The 21,894-nt window shown below is 37.8% G+C and overlaps 1 protein-coding gene across 1 annotated transcript in view; it reads left to right on the forward strand.

The window, feature by feature from the left end:
* Positions 1–21,894, forward strand: part of chd6 (chromodomain helicase DNA binding protein 6) — a 189,323-nt gene that overhangs the window by 107,146 nt on the left and 60,283 nt on the right. Inside the window, exons 6-17 of the mRNA XM_030135292.1 lie at positions 1,468–1,621; positions 1,841–1,990; positions 2,566–2,631; positions 3,482–3,543; positions 8,203–8,320; positions 9,836–9,922; positions 10,034–10,171; positions 15,718–15,839; positions 19,164–19,407; positions 19,666–19,842; positions 20,931–21,074; positions 21,644–21,742. Coding sequence (XP_029991152.1) covers positions 1,468–1,621; positions 1,841–1,990; positions 2,566–2,631; positions 3,482–3,543; positions 8,203–8,320; positions 9,836–9,922; positions 10,034–10,171; positions 15,718–15,839; positions 19,164–19,407; positions 19,666–19,842; positions 20,931–21,074; positions 21,644–21,742 — 1,561 coding nt within the window. The remainder of the gene's footprint in view (positions 1–1,467; positions 1,622–1,840; positions 1,991–2,565; positions 2,632–3,481; positions 3,544–8,202; positions 8,321–9,835; positions 9,923–10,033; positions 10,172–15,717; positions 15,840–19,163; positions 19,408–19,665; positions 19,843–20,930; positions 21,075–21,643; positions 21,743–21,894) is intronic.

Genomic DNA, 21,894 nt, shown 5'->3' on the forward strand with positions numbered 1-21,894 from the left:
AAATCTACACTTTTTTGTAATCAACTCTTTCACTGTTAATTCTGTTGAAAAATTGCTGTCACCGGTTAGAGACACAATCAGTACATTTTTTACAGCCGCACTAATTTATTTTTATTTTTATTTTTTTGAAGATGATAATATAGAATGTGACAAGCACCTTGTGAAAACCATATTCCATTTGGATATTGTTAATGGCTGTGTTTAATATGGACTCTATTGCTTTAGTCTGAGTGAAATCCTTCTGGTTAGAGGTATTTACATGATCACTGATCCAATAAAATGTGCATGAACACACTCAAAGTTTTTAAGCAGAATGTAAGTTTTTTTGACATGTGCATATTAATTTCAGTCCTTCTGCCGGAAATGTAACATAAGATGACAGGCATGTAAATGTAGTCAGTGTCAAAATGTCCACATCACACAAAAATAATCACAGCTGAATTATGTGTCCTATAATTCCCTGTCCAAACAATTTTAAAAGTTTAAATCCTTTTCTTTGGTGAAGGAGGTGTTTATGAATTTCATTTTGACGTCATGTGCATGACACTTGACCTCAGGCATAAACCATGTTATGAGATCCAGCTTTATAAGTAGACACACACGGTGTCTGAGCTGAACAGGGTTGAAGCAAAGGAGAACTTCCATCCTCTAGTGGTAACATTACTTAACAATAAAAACAGCTCACTAACAAGTGGTGCCAGGCACAGCCAACCCCGTCCCTCACATATATTGTAGCTTATTTTGGCATCGATCCAGCTGATGTCATTATGTCTATGCGTGTGGTGATGTCAGCATATCAATTGCCTCTATATATGTGCCAAGTTTGAAGTAAATTTAAACAAAATTGATGGTTTTATAGACTTGTGAAATGTCACCCATTATAAGTAAGTGGGAGAAAAAAAAAGTTAAAAATTCATATAAAACTGGAACTTTGACCTACTTTTCCCAAAATGTAATCACGTCTATTCTGGGTCACTGGCAATAAACCAAATTTGGTATGAATTCAACCAATAGTTTTGCTGCTACAGACATTTGAAATTTCTCCCATTATAAGTAAAAGGGGGGAAAAAAAAGATTTTAAAAAAATTCAATAACAATTTAAACTTTGACCTATTTTTCCCAAAATGTAATGACATTTATTCTGGGCCACTGGCAATTTATAAACCAAATTTGGTATGAATTCAACCAATAGTTTTAGTGCTAGAGAGTTAACAAACACCCCCCCACCCTCACTCCCATTTGTTCCTTGTGCCAGTATCAACATTTCCTGAAATTTTCATCCAAATCCAGGGCACTGATCTGCTGTGGCGGAGGTCTGCGCTCTCTGAGTGCTTCTAGTTTGTAATGCTACAATACCTGGTTGAAAAAAAAAAAAAGAAAAACAACCTCTGTTGCAGGTGACCGAGGCTTCTGAACACTCATCAGAAACCCCCTCTGATCACTCCTCTCTTTTCTCTCTTTCTCCAGAGATCCTGGCTCAGCGCCGGTGGAGAAGAAGAAGAAAGGGAAGAGGAGAAACCAGGAGCTGGCTGTCCAGGAGGGGGCAGAGAGTGACGACACTACCTCAATGTCCGCCCACAACATGGGAGGAGAGGACAGCCAAGACCCTCTGGACAGCACTGTGAGTGGACACATTTGAGCTTTTCATCCAACATTTCTCAACTACTTTATGTTGTTGTGGCTATTTTGATCTTAAATGAAAAATTTGAGCCTGTGACTTTATACTTCAGACAATATGATCCATCACTAATATTTGCCCATTGCTGGACCCTCTTTGTTAGTATTTTACCTTATCTTCTGCTCTTTGTTTTCTCTTGTCTTCCCCTCTTGTCCTCATCAGAAGCGGCGTTCGGGACGTCAGGTTAAAAGGAGGAAGTACAATGAAGATTTAGACTTCAAAGTGGTGGATGACGATGGAGAAACTATTGCAGTTCTTGGGACTGGACGCATCTCAGCACTCAACGCCACAGCTCTGGCCTGGCAGGCTGAGGTAATAACACTTCTTTCTTTCTTTCTTTCTTTCTTTCTTTCTTTCTTTCTTTCTTTCTTTCTTTCTTTCTTTCTTTCTTTCTTTCTTTCTTTCTTTCTTTCTTTCTTTCTTTCTTTCTTTCTTTCTTTCTTTCTTTCTTTCTTTCTTTCTATTTACAAGATGTAATAATGTCCAATTTTAGTCAAATTACTGAACATCAACACGTGTCATTAAAGCAATTTTAGTGGACTTAACATTGATGTTATTATTCCATCTACAAACACTTACTTTTATTTGAACATTTCCAATAACACAACGCCAACAGGGAAAATAGGGGGAACTTGAAAAGAGCAGTATCTTGATATAAAGACCAAGCACTTTCTGCAGTACAGTCACTATTTATTTACACATAATTTTTTCTCCCTTCACTTTGATAAATGTTGTGGAACCCATCAGTTTGTCAATGTGTAAAACATGCTTCATCACAGTGCAGGAACATTAGCTGTCATCATCTGCGAGTCAAGGTGGACTCTATCACATCTGTGAACACAGCTGCTCTGAAACGGCATTCTGTTTATCTTTTGTGTCTCTGTCAGGAACCACCTGAGGACGAGGCCAACATCATTGAGAAAATTCTGTCTGTCAGAATAGTGAAGAAAGAGGTGACGTGCAGAACACACAGTATCGTGTCTGTGTAATTGTTGACTCATTAATATACTTTGATACATTCCTCAAACCCTTCTTTGATTTAACAGCCAGCTTTTTTTCATTTTTTTCCTCTTTTTTTTAAGCATTTTTTTCTCTACTATGTTCATTTTGCACCATGGGACCTTAGAGTATTGTAATTTCAGTTTTCTGTATGCAATGTATATAGCCTATGGCAAAACTGACAATCGAGCTGACTTTGACTTTGACTAAAGGCTTTCCAACAAAGTTTTGGCTCAGAGTTACTCTAGAGCAGTGGTTCTCAACCTTTTTTTTTTAACAAACGCCTCTTTTCTTCATCATGAGCCTCCTGCTGCCCCCCCCCCCAAAACAATTTGGTGGTAAGACCCCCCTCCCTTCATCATTATCCTCCTTGTCACCCCCCCCCCCCCCCCCCCCCCCCAAACAAATTGTTGGGTGGAGGGGCTGGAGGGTGGAGACATACAGTACATTCACTTCACCGTAGGAAAGCATCAGCACAAGCAGTGCTGGAAACTATGGTTTTTCTGATATGGATACATTGTGACCCATAACACTAATGCCCTCCATTGGTGCCTCAGGGCCCCCCTCTCAGCTTTTTCCTCCCAAACACCCCCCAGTGTTGTCCCAACGCCCCCTGGGGGGCTGTACCACCCCCAATTGAGAAACATTACTCGAGGATTTTTAGTCTTCTCGATTACTAATAATCAGTCAAGTCAGTCAATAATCAGTGCACCATCCACTTCCAACAGTATATGTTTTGTTATTATTGTAAAGAATAATAAATATTTTTGTGGATTATAAAAGTACTCTTTTTGTCTTCTTTAGACTTCTTCACCAGAGGACCAAGCGGAGGAGACAGAGGAGTTTTATGTCAAATACAGAAATTTGTGAGTGTTTATTATTGCTCATTCATACAAATATTTCCATATGCGGAGACTGAGGTGACATCACTTCATATTAAACATTTTCTGCCACTGTTGGACTTTTTGAACAGTTGGGCAGCAGAGAATGACATCCATTTAAAAGTACTAGCAATCAAACCACAGTGCCTTTTCATGCAGCTCTTAGTTCACAATCACAGTGTAACATCACTGTCTTATTCCTTCCATGTCCGTCTTTGCCAGTTAGACTGCTCACATTCATCTCAACACGACAGTGCAGTTACTCATAGTGTCACAGCTTTGATGAGCCAACATGCATTTAAATAATACATAACATGTTTAACTCAATGGTAAAGATGATAAAACAGAACAAAGAATAGCTTGACATGACTACATGAATGCAACATGTTCACCGCTGTCCATACTTTGATATATAAACTGGAACACACCAACTCAGAACTCAAACATAACATGAGGTCACACACGGACCCAAACATCCACCGTTTACCAAAATCATTTACTGATCTAAACTGTTTAATCCCTGTTGATCCACTAATCCTATCAATCTATGTGAATCGTTGGTGTAAAATGCAGTTTGTCATCTTGTCATGGTCATCAAATATGACCCATTTGGACGTTCAGAGGCTCCATAGTGAACCTGGAATGACTGTCATCTTCTACAACATTGATTCACCAGTAAAACCCATGGAGTTGGATCAATGACAGTGGATGGACACACTGGGTTTATGTTCAGTTATTGAGATATTGGACTGAAAAAGTCAGTTTTTTTGTCAATTTTCACTATTTTTGATATAGTAATCCTCAACTTTACTCTGAACTTTTATGAACATCTACATGATTAGTAAAATAATTGTAGAAAAATAGCTGATTTTCACTGAAAAAAACAAAACAAAAAAACACAAAATGCAGAAGATAATATTACAGTAAATGGTGATAAACCACTTAATGACGTTTTAATATAGAGAAAAATTCATTTGGGAACTGCCACAAATGTCACACTGGGTCCTTATGGGTTAACAGAGATAAACTGTGAGAAGCATCATGCAACAGTTTCTTTAAAGGAAAGGTTAGTTGTCAACAGTGTCTCATCTGTGGAATATTGAAGAGTGAATATTCAGATATCAAAAATATTAATTGGTTGTTGACCAGTTAATACTGTCTCACTTGTCCATTTGAGCAAGAGGTAGAAAGGAATACCTGAGTAAACAAATGATCAGATATGATGTGGACCTGAGTTCTAGTGCCTTTATGAATGGGTAAAATGTCTCAAACTTCTGAATTAGCAATGTGTTCATGTTTGCTCTTTGCGGTGTTGGTAAAAGCTTTGTGGTTGCATTCTTGGTCTTGTTACACTGTTAGTTAATAGTTTCATGACACGGATGTTTGTCAGGGAAGTGGTCTTTGCACACACATTCACATGTGTTCTCCAGAGTCAGTGAAGTGCTTCTCAGCAGTAGTCATTGAAGGAGGGGAGTTTTCATTCTTTTACGGAGTCTCAGCTCTGTCAGCTAGTCTGGGATCTCTGGAGACCAACTGTTTGTTCCACCACTTTGTATCCTTTAGGAAGCGTGCTACACAGATATGAATAGGTTATCATAACTGTAATTTATTCCCAGCAGTGATGAATAAATCATGATGAGTTGGCTTGAGCCGAATCAAACTCAGTGTTTTGCTTTTCAGCGACTTAATTTTAGAATAATATATTCATTCATTGTCACTAAAAAGTGCCACAAGTTAATATTTGTTAGTGTAAAATCATGAGTATACATAATGCATAACTGTACAGACATGAAAGTTCTGTAAGTGCATCACATACAGAACGCTGCAGTGGCATGTGTCTGCCCATGTATAGATTGTGGTTTATAGATTTAAACAGCCATGACAAAAAGTAGCCATAGTAACACCACTGGTTCTCCTTTCTCTTTATTGACTAATAGCATAATTCTTTTATTAGTTCACATTTGAATTAGTGGAAAACATCCTCATTCATCTCCATTCTGTAGGATTTAGTGTTTTATGTTGCAGAAAGATCTAAACCTTGGCAGAATCAGTGTTGGCCTATTCCTTGCTCACATGGGATCATTTTATGTGTGGGGTGGGGGTGGGGTGGGTCTATATCTCTGACAGTTTTCACAACTGTCTAAACCCACAATCTAATTTTTTTTCACTATCTGTGTTGTTTTCCATTTGTTGCATTATTATTGTAGAAGGCATCAAATTGTACTCAGATGCTCTGATTTTCTTGTTGTCATAGTGGGTACGGTGGAAAGTAAAGTTCACATCACTCCTGTGTTTATTGACCTCCATTTATTTATACATCAAGCCCTGTATTCACCCACATTTAGCAGTTTTTACCCTTCGGCCAACTTCTGGCCGAAGGGTACTGTAATCATTTTGTTGTCTGTCCGTCTTCTGTCCATTCAATAACATAATCACATTATCTGGAGAATGCATTGACATATCTGCACCTAATTTATACTGTTGATGCATCTTGGCATGGAGCAGAAGCCTATTAAAAATAGATGACCTTGACCTACTTTTTCAAGGTCCAATGGCCTTGTGCAGTTATAATACCTGTGGACATTGAAATATAAATATGTACGTAATAAGTTTTACACAAAGACAATCTAATCTAAATTATAGGGCAGTAGCTTTTCACAGAATGAATGAATGAATGAATATTTTTTATTTCAGTTATATACAAAACACATACATATAAAGAACATACAATTAACACAACTGGTAACTGAAAAAGGAAGAAGCTGAAGGTAGAGGCTTATTTCTGCTTCTCCTACTCTTATTAGTGTAGAATCTTACACTATACTTGGCAGAGGAGTATTAACAATACACAGCACGTTATGTTTAATTTTAGACCCAGCCAAATAATCAGAAATGTTAAATGTAAACAGCAGGAGACTAGTGTAGTAAACAGGGTGCTTGCACAGGTCTTGAAAGTCTTAAAAAGTATGAAATTTTGAAACGCTGTTTTCCAGACCTTGAAAAGTCTAGAATTTTGTTTGAAAGTCTTAATAAAGCTTGGAAAAAAGTTTCTCTCATAGTTGAATTTTAGAGTATGCTCAAAGGCACATAATCTTGTAAAATAAGAAATACATGAGGAAAACATATTAGTTTCAGTTTATTTTGAATCCTACCTTAGTCCTTAGAAATAAAACAGATTGCAAGAAAACATGAAAAACTTATATATACACATGAAAACAAACACCCTCCGATGATTAACTGATACAAATGGATTCCAACTTCTTAAATGTGAAAATAGCATTATTTCCATTTTATTTATAGTCGGTTAATTAACAGTCATAATCGTCTTGTTTTTAGCCCTTTTATCTATTCTTGGCCAGATCAAGCATTGACACACCTATTCAATAGTCTGTGTTGTAAACTAAATAACTTATCTCCATGTTTAATACATGTATGAATAGGTCTCAGTAAGTACTTTCACATGAAACATGTTAAAATTTACAGAAATAAAATTTTGGGGTAAAAATACGGAAATTACTGCTGCGTCACATGGGGACTCAAAATGAACATCATTTTTCACTTTACTCTTTATGTTCAAAACATGCTGTTCTCATAAGAAACTGATACTAAATGAAACATAAGGCTTTAGCTATGATTTTAAACTAAATTTGTGATCAATATTGGATAAAAATATTGAAATGATAAGTTTTTATGAACGCAAATATGTTGCGACACAGGGACAGCTGTTTGTCACTTTGTTCAGTGGACAGAATAAAAGACTTTGCCTGAACTAAAACACTACAAATATGCTAATAAACTTTTATTTAACATATATATTACAACTGAAGTTATATATTCAGCTAGTAGCAGAGCATATTTTAGAAATAATTGGATTGTACATAACCTTTCTATATTCTTATACTGTTGAATGATTAGTTCCCACAGATTCACAAACTTAAAATATCACTGATACAAGCAAGAAAAAATATTATTATTAAACTTAATAGTGCATTTATATATTTTAGTCCTTTTTAGGTTTCATTTTATATTGACTATATCTTTATATATTTTTTTTCTACAAAGTGATACTGAAATTTTGTAAACAATTCCATAAAATAGATCTTATTTGATAAATGACAGGTGAAACTTTGCTTTTTTTCCCATATCTTTTTATTGGGATTTTATAACATACATTCATTCAGCAGAGTACAGAATGCATTGAATGTAACAGTGAAAATAGAACAACTGATAAAGTAAGCTAACACTATAGCAAATAAGGACATAACAGGTTTACTAATAAAACCTCTTATCCCACCCCATGGAGACCCTGCTGAAACTTTCATTTTTGACACTGATGATCACTTTTGCTTGATCTGGCCCTCTTATGAAGTACATTAGAACATATTTGTTATTTATTTCCTTCCTGTTACTACCCTAAAGGCCTGAACCATCCATGGTTTACCTTGAATGAAGCTTCCTCTTTGTGTCCGATCCTACTGTGTTCCATGAGAAAATTCTGACAGTCTATAACGAACGGGGTTAGGAGTATTTTAAGGACTATTGGAGAGAGGGAAGGTTAAGTGTGATTGGTGATTTTAATGGGGTTTTCTCTGTTTATTTTTTTTGTGTGTGTGTGTTGATGTTTTTTTTCCCTGTGTTTTGTAGTTCCTACCTACACTGCAAATGGGCCACTCTGGAAGAACTAGAGAAAGATCCCAGAATCCACCAGAAGATTAAACGCTTCAGGACCAAACAGGCGCAGATGAAACACCTGTTCACTGAGGTAACAGTCAACAGTGTCAGCTGTCAGGCTGGAATGAAACGGGCACATTTCAGCACTCTGTTGTTTTGTGTTTGTTTTTCTTCTAGTCTATAGTGAAAAGTGTTATTAAATGTGATGACTAGGTGGGTATTAAATGTGCAGTTTTGCCTTAAAACTCACAATATATCAGGGTTACAGAAGTATTATGACTAAAGGCTTTTTGAAATCTTTCATGTAATTAATTTGCATATCATAATATTTCCAGAGTTATGTTTTAATTAGAAGCAGTTGACGTTTTTTTAAAAATAAAAACCAGCTCCCTTGCACAAGGTATCTGCAAGTCCCTAAGTTCTAACTTTTGTAAATACATATTAATTTGTAAAAGTCATTAAATAATCTTAAATTTAAGGGTTGGAGGCCTTAATTGCCAGTGCTTTATCAAATTTAATTTCTGCATCCATAAATATATTTTGTCAAAATAAGTTTATCATTTTTGTGTCACAGTAGCTTCAATGGCAGATTTTAACTTAATCAAATATATAGTTTGGCAAGATTTTTAGGGAAGGCATGGAAACTTAGACAAAGAACTTATCCCGAACTTAAAGGACCTTATGTAATAGTAATTGGGATGAGTATATGCTTTATATGTTTGTCATCTTCCTGTTTTGAATGTTAATAGAATCTTATAAACCTACATGGGCTGGGCACCTAAGTGTATGACACTGAAATAAAATATTCATTCATTCATAATCCTAACAGTGAATCTAATATAGTCCTTTTACACGATACTTTCACTTCCCTGTGGGCAGAATGTAGATTGATCTAACTCTGTATATACTCCTAACGTTTACATTTACCTGCAGTGCTTGAAAAAGAAAAAAATATTTATTCAAAACTTGCTCTTAAATTTGTTTAAAAATAAATAGAGTTTTTAAAAACTTTCAAGTTAGCGTCTGTTAGTTAACAACCAGCAACATCCGTATTTGAAGCATGAGGTGCATTTTAGTTCATATATTTAATGTACTTTCAGACATTTCCTTTCATTGGGAATTTTTGCCAAAAAAAAAAAGTTTGCACAATTTGACTAAAAGGTTTGGTCTTCTGCTTCAGGGAGTTTTTGATATCAAAAAATTGGAGGGGAGATGGAAGCACTGTTTGTGAATAAATTCTGGTAAAAAAAAAACCATAACTCTCATGACTCTCTCAGACATCTACTTCTTCTACTCTTGTTTTTAATACACTCTGTTTTGCTCCCAGGTGAACACACAATGCAGTGTAGTAATTCACATTTTCTTTATTTTTTTCTAAAGTTAATTTCAAATTAGCTTGACATTTTATGGAAACATGGCTAGTCTCTACCTGCATGACTACAATTCAGAATCAGCTTTTCAAATCCACTTCATAGACCCAGTCCAGGTCTTCACTACACATATTAGATGAATCTGGATAGACATGGATGTGAAGTGACGATTGACTGGTTGGTGGAGGTGAATAGGCATGAGGTGCTAATTGTCCTTTCTCTCCCCGTCTCTGTAGCCTGATGAGGATTTATTTAATCCAGACTACGTGGAAGTGGACAGAGTGCTGGAGGTGGCTGTTACCACAGATACTGAGACCGGAGAGGTAGGTAACACACAGACACACAGTTTGTCTGGTCTATATTGACATGTTGTCAGTCTTCTGCCACAGATACACTTCTATGTTTTTATTTGTTGTATGGGTGCTGTGTTGTAGGAAGTGACTCATTACCTAGTTAAGTGGTGCAGTCTCTCGTATGAGGAGGCGACATGGGAGCTGCAAGAGGACCTGGACGCAGAGAAGATTAAAGAGTTTGAGGAGATCCAGAAGCTGCCAGCAGACCTCAGACATATGGTGAGTACAAACACAACACAAGAAGGGTCAGAGTGAAAAGAAATGCTGGACCGTCGATCTCTTCTGTTGTGAAAACCGAAAAAAATGGGACAGTTGTGAAATAAGAAATGCCAGTTTGCTATTCACCCCCAAGAATAGAGAATTTATCTATCACCCAGGGTTGTTGATGCAATAAGTATCCAATCAGCTGTTTGATCGCTTGCCACTGAGCCTGTTTACATGACCATAAAAATCTGATAACTGGGAGTAATCAGATTGTAATAATCAGATCTGACCTATTTACATGCACTTAAGAAATGTGATAATCGTAAACTCTGGTTTAGCCGCTCCAGTTCATTATGGGATTTCTTTCAGAGTACGTATGTACATAGTGATGGTAGAGTCAAACTTCGTCTTATTGTCTTCCGCTCTCATTTGACACCGTAACTTCTGTTTTCTACAATTTTAATTGTGTTTGCACATGTGCAGATGTAAAAGAACAAAATAAATCAGATTAAAGGTAGGATAGGAGATGTTTTTGTGGAGAATATTTTTTTACTATATTGCATAAAATCCCCTTCACACCCCAATTGCAACCAATTAATTAAATGCTCTAACACAAAAATACAAAATGTAGTCACCTGTAGAACGGACAGGACTGAAAAAACACCATCCAGTCATTTTAACTGGCTCATCGAAATTATTGAATGGTGATATGCAAGGTTATAATAGTTTTGGATTTTTAATTATAGTTTAGTTGTAATTAGTTTTGACTTTTTTTTCTCTTATTTAGTTAGTTTTAATTAGTTTTTAGAGCAGGTTTGTTAGTTTTTATTAGTTATCGTTTTTTTCTGAATGCTTAGTTTTAGTTTAGTTTAGTTTAGTTTTAGTATTAGTTTTAGCTATTTCATATATTTTATCTTCCTCATCATCCTATTCAAAGAAATTAGTGAGGCGCAGATATGGGTTACCTTGAACACTTTATTTGGGGGTAGGGTTAGGGCGGCTCATGGACTGAGCAGAGACACAATGTACTGTACAATGTATAAATTCCCTATAGCAGGTTGAGGGGGGGTGCAATCCATACACAACGTCACTTACGTGAAACAATGCGAAGATGTGCAAAGCATGAGGAGATGCACAAAGCAGCCAGCAGTTAAACCAGATAGAAACATATATAACCAGCTAACCAGCAGTTAAACCAGATAGAAACATATATAAACCAGCTAACCAGCAGTTAAAGCAGATAGAAACATATATAAACCAGCTAACCAGCAGTTAAAGCAGATAGGAACCTATTATAAACCAGCTAACCAGCAGTTAAAGCAGACAGAAACATATATAAACCACTTATAAACATATATAACCCAGTTCCTCAGCAGTAAACCACACCTTAGCAGATCTCTCATCTCTTAATCATCTCCAGTTCCATTATTAGCCAACTTCGCTTCAGTTCAGTTCAGCTAGCTGTAGCTAGTAACATCAAACGTTTTTTAACATTCTAACGGGTTCCATACCTCTGTAATTGGATTAGTTTTCATCCTCCTCTTTTCTCCTCTTCTAAACTGTGCAGTTCAGGGCTTGGAAGGCCTTTTCATGGTGATAAACTCTCCAGTTTTAACCTGGATGCTAGTTCAACACTGACTGTCCTTTAGCTCTGCTCTGTCTCTGTCACTCACGCGCACACACACGGTACGCCAAAAAAAAAACAAAACCCGACCCCACTCATCACTACAGTAAACCCCAGACAGGACTGTGCTGCTGTGTCCCAGCTTTAGTCTGTATGTTCCAGGTAGAGTGGGGACCAGAAGACGACTGGAAACCACCAGTGACCAGACATGACAGACTGTGAAGTGTCATATGGTGTCACCAGCTAAAACTGCTGGAGCGAAATAAATTAATTTCATATCAATCCGACATTGACAAAGACGAAAACGAAGGGAATTGTATCCATAATTTTTATACGTTTTAGTTAGTTTTGTAAGCTCACGATACAGTTTCAGTTAGTTATCATTTTTTCTTTTAATTAGAGTTTTTATTAATTTCAGTTAACGAAAATGTTTTTTCAATTTTAGTTTTCGTCATTTCGTTCGTTTTCGTTAACGATAATAACCTTGGTGATATGTCTATCAAACTCAACTGCTGTTTGCCCCCCCCCCCCATGCAAACCCCTCTTCGTTCACGAAATGCGCATTCTCAGAGTCTTGGAGCACTTGTACAGGAAACGGAGCCAGAGCCAGAGCTTTGCTATATTAGTTATATTAGGATGGAAAGTTCACTGGCAAACTGGTTTGTCGCCAACATAAATCACTAGGGAATGCAACGTTAGCCAGTTAGGTATGAACTGGGGCTGTTCTGCCGACAAACATAATGGTGAAATGCAAAGATTACAGCATTCAAAGCAAACTTTAGTGGGCTGCTAGCCTGACATCAGTCTTACTGCAATCAGCTGTTCTTACTACCCCGAGATTACTTAGAACATGCATCAAAACAGCAAGAAAAGTCTAACTTCTAATCTGATATACTGATATACAGACCTGAATTCAGAGGTACATATAGATGGGGGGGGGCTCATGAACCCTCAGGAACAAGCATTGCACATTCCGGTACTCTGGAGGCGTGGCTTCGGGGGGAAGTCTGAAGAAAAGGGTTTGGACTTTTGAATTGTGTGTTTTCAAAATGTAGCTTTCTTGAACCATTTTTCCAGGATCTCCTACCCACCTTTAACCTGTATACATGCAGAAAGACATCAGAGTATTGAGGAGAAATCCAAGTGTTTTAATCTGATTTCTCATAATTAGATTACTGCTGTTATCTGATAAAACAGATCAGATTATGCTGTTTACATGATCACTAGAATAATCTGATAACTCCAGAAATCAGATAATGATCTGAATATTAGTGTGGATGTAAACAGGCTGAGTCAGTATCTGTCACATTCCAATCAAATAATGTATCTGTCTAAAAGCTGATTGCTGATTAGTATATTCATTTTGGTATGCCAACTAAATGCCTTTAATGTACTTTTGGCCAAATGCTTCCGTTAAACACAAGGGACAGTGTCTTAACCTTTCAATGTTGAGAACAAAGCACACATAGGAGGAAGTGACTCTGCTGGCTGAAGCATACAACTGTGAGGTGTTAATTCTTATTCTGTCTTTGTCACAGCAAGATGACGTCCGTATTCTCAGTACAGCTTTCAAAGCTCAGTGTTTTTCTAAGCGAGCGAAACAGCTGTGAACAGCAGCCAGGCCTATTTTAAGAGGCATGCAGTGAGTCAGTGCTCTAGAAGCAGACTACCTCAGAGAAACAGTGAACGAAAAACACTTCCACTTTGCACTTTTCCTCCTCAAACTGCAGAAGAACACTGCATCATTATGGTTGATATTTCATCTTCAGGCCTCTGTGAAAACAAGAACAAGCAGGCCTTTCTTCTCCACAGCATCACTCTTTCTCTCTCCCTCACATTCACTGGCTTGTCCTTGTTTCTTTTCTGCTGCTAATGAGTCTGAACAATAAGTCTGAGCTTTGACCGCCCTCATCCTGCTGAAGGTCGGATTTTATGTCTCTTTTTTTGTTGTTTTTTGTTTTTTAATGAGATTGACATGTTAAAATCCTCCAAATGATACTTATGTAAAAGTTGTGTCGTGTGATCTGCTGTCTCTCCCACATCTGTGTTTCAGATTTCACTGTGGGCTTTACTCTGAATACAAACTAAAGGGGCAGACAATTCATGTGCACAATAGAGATGCTACTTTTGTGCTCATCATGAATCAACTGGCCTATAGTCCATTTATTTTGGTGGATGTTTAAAAACAAAAATTGCAGTAATTTTCTTGGATTTGTCCATACACCATTTGTGAGTGTGTAGTTTAAGGTTCCTTAACCAGTGTTTATTTGAGAACATGCATTACCACTCATTACTCACTGACAGCAACAATTTGATGCAGTACTTATTGTATTATAAAGTCACATCTTATGATGCGCCGTGAGTAAGTTAGTGGTTTTAAAATGTTCACTAGTTTTTATTGTCTTTGCAGATTTGGGTAGTATTACAAGTGCATACATAGTTTTAGTGTTAATTTTATTTGGTGTCATTAGCCACTTTTACACAGAGATCCCGGAAAAAAGGTGAGATGATGATCCCACCTTTTTTCCACCATTGAACGATTTACACAGTCAAACCAAAGGCAGGGTTCCTACGGAAGTATGGAAAGTATGGAGTTTGATTTTATAAGTATGGAAAATTGAAACAAATGTCTGGAAAAACAGGTGATGTCCACACACTGTTGATGAGCGAGCTATTCAACATGCCTTGTATGATCGTTGGCAGAACTCATAATGGGTAGATGGAAATTCTTTGACGACTGGCTCATAAGTCCTAAATATAAAGACTGGTTGGAATTTTTTTAACCAAGACATCTGGAAATTAGGGTCTGAAAAAAGTATGGCATTTTGAAATTTCAAATGTGTAGGAACCCTGCAAAGGAGTAACAGAGGTGAGACAGGCTGGACTTTTACTCGGTGGACCTGCGTTCCAGAATCAAAGGGGCGGTGACGTAGCGTATAGTGTGATGTATCATTTCCGCATTGGAAATACCCCGAGCATAGCGGTGCTGCTAACCTCTCCAGAGTCGGCCCATCTTTCACCATTCCACAAATGTTAGCATGGATAGAGTCCTCCGACAATGACAACAACTCGCAGATCTTGGCGTCTCCACAGTTCGACATCTTTCTGATCGCACTGATATGTTTATTTACTGTATGCGGCCCACACTCATTTTTAATTCCCCCAGGTGCTGGGGTCGCACACACAATACGCCCTCAAAGCATCACACCTTGGTTGCGGAACGAGACGTGCTCCTTTTACATAGTGTTCCGGAATCATGATTCCACCTTTATCACAGCTCTGTTAGTACCTCCAGAGGCGTTACAAAGCCACAATAAAGGTGGAACCAAATGATCCCACCATTTTGTTTACACAGACGTCATTCCGGAATAAAGGTGAAATATTCCCGTAACAGAAGTGCTGTGTTAATTTTATCCTGAGATCTTGATATCTGCTGTTTTTATTTTTATTTTGGTTAATGCTTGACAATAAAATACCCTTATCAAAGATTTTTAAAAGGTTCATTATCCACTTTTCCTTCTTTCGTTTCTTTGTAACCCCGTGTGTATGTCAGTATGCAGCTGTAAGACATAAATATGTTTTCACAACTACTGCTGTATTGATATTTAATATAGTACAGTACAACTACATGTTTTTACTTGAAGTTCTAAACCATTGCTGCACAAGTTTGCAGAAAAAGATACTTCTCAAATTGATCACATGAATGACATCACACCCATATGACATAAAACACTTTTAGCTGCTAATATAAGGTGCATCTGTTGTCATTACTCAAACTCTAATAGTAATCTAACAGCATACACATGGTTAGATGTCTGTAACGTCTTAATAAACATCAGCTGAACTTGACTGGTGTAAATACTGCTGATGGAGACAAAGAAAAAAAGAAAAAGGATTGCATCTTGACTGAAAGGTGAACGCATGTGTTTTATTGCAGGAACGTCCTCTTCCTGAAAAATGGCAGAAGTTGGAGAGCTCCAGAGATTATCGGAATGGAAACCAGCTCAGAGAATATCAACTGGAAGGAATGAACTGGTTACTGTTCAACTGGTACAACAGGTGAGTAGACTTCTATGCTACACTCAGACAAAAGTTAAAGCGTTTCAGTGAGTACTATTCAAAGCCATAGTTTTATTATCTATTTCATGTGCTTTTCCAGCTTTAGTATTACATGGCCTTGACCAGGTTAGTGATCTACTTATTACAGAATCATGGCTGAAATGTCAGTTTGTACCTGTAAATACCCAGTGTCAATCAGTTATGTGTTGTACTCTGGTGCCATACACAGACTCAATTTTCAACATATGAAATTTCATGGATGCAAGCCAAGGAAGCACACTTCTGACATACTGTACTTCTCACTTGCACAACCATGTTACAGCTACTGTATGTTCTACAGTAGAATACATAGACTCAAGCCTCAAATACTTGTATGTCACTGTCGATCCTTGATCTTATGCTCAGCAGGTCTGAGTCACAGCTATAGAGAGATGAAAAAATATCCCATCTGATCTTAAAAAAGCCTTTTTTGTTGTTGTTTTGATGCAACCTTTTAGGAGTGATTTCAAAATTAATATGTGATGAATTTTACTTTCTCTTCTGTCTTTATATGTACATATAGACTGTATTTTTAACCTGTATTTCTGTACATTGGTAGTTTTTAAACCAGCCAGTCCACTGCTTTTCAGGTTGTATGAAGTAATATCTGGATTGTGGATCATGTGCGGCACCACCAATAACAAGTCCTCCTTGATCTGACATTTCCAGATTAAATCAGTTTTCTGCTTGTGAAGATGCTGTCGTTTCCTGTTAGCACAGTGTTTCTTAAGGCGAAGACACACCAACCCGACTTTGGGCGGTCAGACATTGTCGGGCAGTCTGGTGAGGTCGGTTACATGAGTCCACTTGGTGTGTTCTGAGCGATCGGCCGTTGTTAATGCCGTCGCCAGTCTTGTCAGCCGATTCAGCATGTGTAATCGGCCACTACCCATCGTTCAGTCGGACCAGTCTGATTGGTGGAGGGATAGCCCTCAGCTAGTGAATCAGTGAATGAGAAGTTTCCATGTGAATACAGCTATGCCAAGGTACTTCACACTGTTATTGTCTTCTATAATCAGCCATTCACTGCTCATATCGTATCTGAATGAGTGCCAGTCAGTGTTGACTACGGACTTCATTCGTTCCATGAAGTGAACACTGTTAGCATTGTTAGCATAGTGGGATTTCTTCTTAGTTTTTACCTGCGACATCTTTCTTCTTCCACAAGAAGAAGCCCGAGAGCTGACAACGCCAGTATCTTCTTATTACTAGCCATCCGTTCAACAAGTACAACAACAACAACCCTTCTGGACTACTCAACACTTTCTGCTGACAACAATGACTGATGACAGCGAGCTCTGGGTTTAGAGAGATGTTCCGTCGTTTTCTGGTTTTATGTCTCGTGCAAGCACAGAATGTACGCTGAAGTCGGTAGTCCATTTGGTGTATTTTTCACACTTTTTTGACTGTGTCGGGGAGATGGGAGCCAACTGATAGTCGGGCTACCTTTTCTGGTGATGGTTTGGGTTGGTGTGTCTTTGCCTTAATGTAATAAACAGTTGAAGCAATTGGACAAAACCTGTGTCCTGTAGAGGTGGCTTAGTTACTATACCATATAGAAGTTGCAGTCCCACCTGTACAGAAAGTGTGGAGGCAAAACTACTTCTGTGTCTGAACATAGGAACATTTTTTGTTAATTGAACATGCAGAAAACACACATTGAACCAACCACAGGATGATGGCTTACTTAACCATTACTGAGATAACAAAGCTTGAGATAATGAGATGACAAATTAATCCATTATCATGAGAAAATGAGCTGAGTCATCTGGATAATGAAATAATTAACTCATGATCGTCATAACCACATTAACAACAACTGCTGCTCTCACCAAAAGATAAGTGTACACACAGTAATGGCAGGTTCACATTAAATCAAATCACATTTTATTTATATAGCGCCAAATCATAATAGAAGTTAACTCATGACACTTAACATGTAGAGCTGGTCAAGACCAGACTCTAAAGGCGAAGGTATGTCATATTTCCCCTAAAAAACACCATGCAGACTATTTTGATGAATAATCCTTCTCATTGTCTTTTGTGAATGTCTGTTGGTGTGTACCGGTGTTGTTACTTGCAGAGACCCTACCCTTTGGAGTGTCCTCTTATTTTGTTGTGTTCAGTTCGTTTCGGGACCTTCAGACACTGAGTTTGTATCATCTGATAATAACAGCACTATGCAGTGTGTTTGGGAGGAAATGTAAAAGTCAATCCCCTCAAAGCGTGTATCTCTATAAAATGTTGAGCCACAGATATATGGTCTATTTAGAATATATTAATAGAATCTCTGGCATTAATGAGAAGGAGGTTAATGATGGATTAAATTCTCAGAAAGCAGGGAGTGTGTGTGTGTGTGTGTGTGTGTGTGTGTGTGTGTGTGTGTGTGTGTGTGTGTGTGTGCTCATTTACTTAAAACATAACCATGAGGATATAGATATATTTTATTGAAACTGAAACTTAAAATCTATTTCACATTTGGCCAAATTTGACCTGGATTAGTTTCATTACCCAAAGATTGGTTCACCAATTGTACAGTTACAAATATTTTCTTTTCTTCACTTTTCATGTAACTTTAATAAAAGTTATTACCCCGCCCCCCCAAAGGGAAGGCAAGGGGTGTTGTTTTTGGTTTGGTTTGTTTGTTTGTTTGTTAACACTCTAGCAGCAAAAGTATTGGTTGAATTCATACCAGATTTGGTTTATAAAGTGCCAGTGACCCAGAATAGATCTTCACATTTTGGGAAAAGTAGGTCAAAGTTAAAATTTTTTATGAATTTTTAAAATCTTTTTGTTCCCCCATTTACTTATAATGGGTGAAATTTCAAATGTCTGTAGCAGCAAAACTATTGGTTGAATTCATACGAAATTGACTTTAGATTGCCAGTGACCCAGAATGGACCTCATTATATTTTGGGAACAGTAGGTCAAAGCTCAGATTTTTTATGAATTTTTTAAATCTTCCCATTTTCTTATAATCGGTGAAATATGTATGAGGGGCGGGATTTGTTATGCCTGGCACCACTTGTTATATATAGTAAGGTGGTTTTTACTATTGGCACATGCCAAACTAGGTCACACTTCCCCAGAAAATGGCAATTTCTAATGAAAACCCACATCTTTTTCTGTGCCATTTCTTTTCTCAGGTTTTATTCATTTTAATACAGTCCATTTTTCTATAGGCAGGTACATTTGCTGCCTCCTGTGCTGGGATCACAACAGACAGAGCAGTCCATATCCTCTCGTAGCTGGTCCCTTACTGCATTTTTTTCTCCAACTTTGCAGAAAAAACTGCATCCTGGCTGATGAAATGGGTTTGGGAAAGACCATCCAGTCTATCACCTTTCTGTATGAGATCTTCACTATGGGGATCCGCGGGCCATTCCTCATCATCGCCCCCCTGTCCACCATCACCAACTGGGAGAGGGAGTTCCGGACATGGACGCACATGAATGTCATTGTGTATCATGGCTCACAGATCAGTCGGCAGATGATCCTGCAGTATGAGATGTTTTACAGAGACAGACAGGTAATGGATGATGTCAGACACTTTCTGAAACAGGGCATTTTTTGAAAGACATTTTTTATCAATTATATGTTGACTCATTGCTTTCATGTTCAATAAGATTATTTTAGCAGTTTCACATTATTATGATTGCTACATTGTTTTTGTGTTTATGTGTACTTGTTGTGGAATTCTTTATCAGCTGTGAAGCACTATGTACCTGCTGTTTTTGAAATATCCTACGCAGATGATGTTGAATGGTTTTCCTTTATCTGTCCACAGGGTAACACCATTCCAGGGATACTGAAGTTTCACGGTGTCATCACTACATTTGAAATGATCATGGCTGACTGTCCGGAGCTGAAGAAACTACACTGGCGCTGTGTGGTGATTGATGAAGCCCATCGACTGAAAAACAGGAACTGCAAACTTTTAGAGGGACTCAAACTCATGAACCTGGTCAGTGCAGCTGTGTCATCAGCTTCAGTTCTAATGGAAGACTGTTTCCATAATTGTATCAGAAAAAAAAGAAAACTTTTAAATGCTGTAAGTCAAAAAAAGAGAGACATCATTATAAAGTGGACCACTATGGGATCCTTTTTCAGGAAAATATAGCAGTCAATGACAAGCAACAAATAATTTTTCAATCTCATTTAAACAATACCATCAATTACACATATGGTCAGTTGACAGTTTAGAAGATAATTTTCCAGTTAATAAAACCTTTTTTTTTGTTTGTCAAATTAGCTATTTATTAGACCATGAAAAAAACATTATTATAAAGATGCCATGCTCCAAAGTCAAGTCATGGTGTCATCTTAACTTTGTCTTTCCCTAATCTGCTCCGAGCCTCTGAACATGACCAACAGGACCAGACATATTGCTCATGTTCATCTACATGTTTTCTCTTGTTTTTGAAGAGCAACGTGAAATGTGTCCTTTTACATGTTGGTGATTCTGTCCATGTTGTCAGGCTGTTTGTCATCCTTTAGTTACTGGAGCTGAGGCAGAAAACCATCAGATATTTTTCTAGACGATGGGCTAACTAAAGTAACAAGGCTTAAGAAGTACCATATGTATTTGTGTATGTCAAATCATGACTTGGATCCAAAACACTTCTGTAGCTCTCCCAGTTTAATAAATGTATCTTTAATAAGTATGAGCCTGCCAGCACTGGATGGATGGATGGATGGATGGATGGATGGATGGATGGATGGATGGATAGACAGACAGACAGATAGGTAGGTAGGTAGGTAGGTAGGTAGGTACGTAGGTCGATATCGAGATTGCATTTCATGCAGGCACACGGGGAACAACAAAACGCATGGTCAGTATGAGCAGCTTAATGCAATCATCAGTATATAGTGCAGCAGCAGTGTACAACATCTTAGGGGAAAACAAAAAGAACTTTCTGGTCAGCTTGTTGTTTGGAGTCTGTGGTCCATCCTTTTATTTATCAGAATACTGTTTACTAATTAAGTTTTGAAGGCAAATGTATTTTCAGTAGTTACAAGATGTGGTGTTTTGACATTATTTGTTTTTAACAGGAGCACAAGGTCCTACTGACAGGAACCCCTCTGCAGAACTCAGTGGAGGAGTTGTTCAGTCTCCTAAACTTTCTGGAGCCACTGCAGTTCCCTTCAGAAAGCTCCTTCCTGGAGGAGTTTGGAGACCTCAAGACTGATGAACAGGTATATATATAGCCATATTTAAGTTTTTGTGTGATGGTTTATCAGCTATGTACATTTATTTCCTCAGCTTCTGAAGCGAAATGACATGCAGAAGGAAAGCACATTTTTTTAGTTTGTCAGGACTGGCTTTTAGGGCCTTGACAAAAGACACAAATGCAAGAGGATGTCAGCAAGCAAATATTTTTTAATAAAAGTGTAGGCAAATAAAATGAATCAGGCTAATAATAGGTAAGGCCTACATAGGTAATCTGCATAATCAGGAGTGAGGTGTGTATGAATGAAAGAAAATGATGAATGCTAAGTGTAACTAAACAAAATGTGCACAAAGGGAAAGAGGAGAATGCTGGTGCAGCGATGATTAGAGAGCTGCAGGCTTCTGCCGCAGCTGGATTTGAAAGGCAGTGGCCACACCCACAGCCTGGAGAGGGAGGGACCAAGCCACCTGATTGGTAACCTGCAAGAAGTAGGAGAGAATACAAGGAGCAAAGCCCTGCACTGAGGTTATCACATGTAGAATAACCAAGAACATCTGAATAGACCTCATTCTCCTCCTGTATTCTAATTGACAGGTGAAAAAGCTTCAGGCTATTTTAAAGCCGATGATGTTGAGAAGACTGAAGGATGATGTGGAAAAAAACCTTGCTCCTAAAGAAGAGACCATTATTGAGGTAAGGCTGTGTGAGTTTACAGGGTGAGCTGTCTGAAGTCTGCTTCCTTCTCCTGTTCAGCTGTGTGGCTCATGTGAATTCAGTAGAGAAACTTGATGAATGCAGCCTTCAAGATGGTCCATTAATGAAATGTCTGATCCCATAAGACCAGT

This window comes from Sphaeramia orbicularis, chromosome 5, assembly GCF_902148855.1.
Source record: "Sphaeramia orbicularis chromosome 5, fSphaOr1.1, whole genome shotgun sequence".
Lineage (NCBI taxonomy): Eukaryota > Metazoa > Chordata > Actinopteri > Kurtiformes > Apogonidae > Sphaeramia > Sphaeramia orbicularis.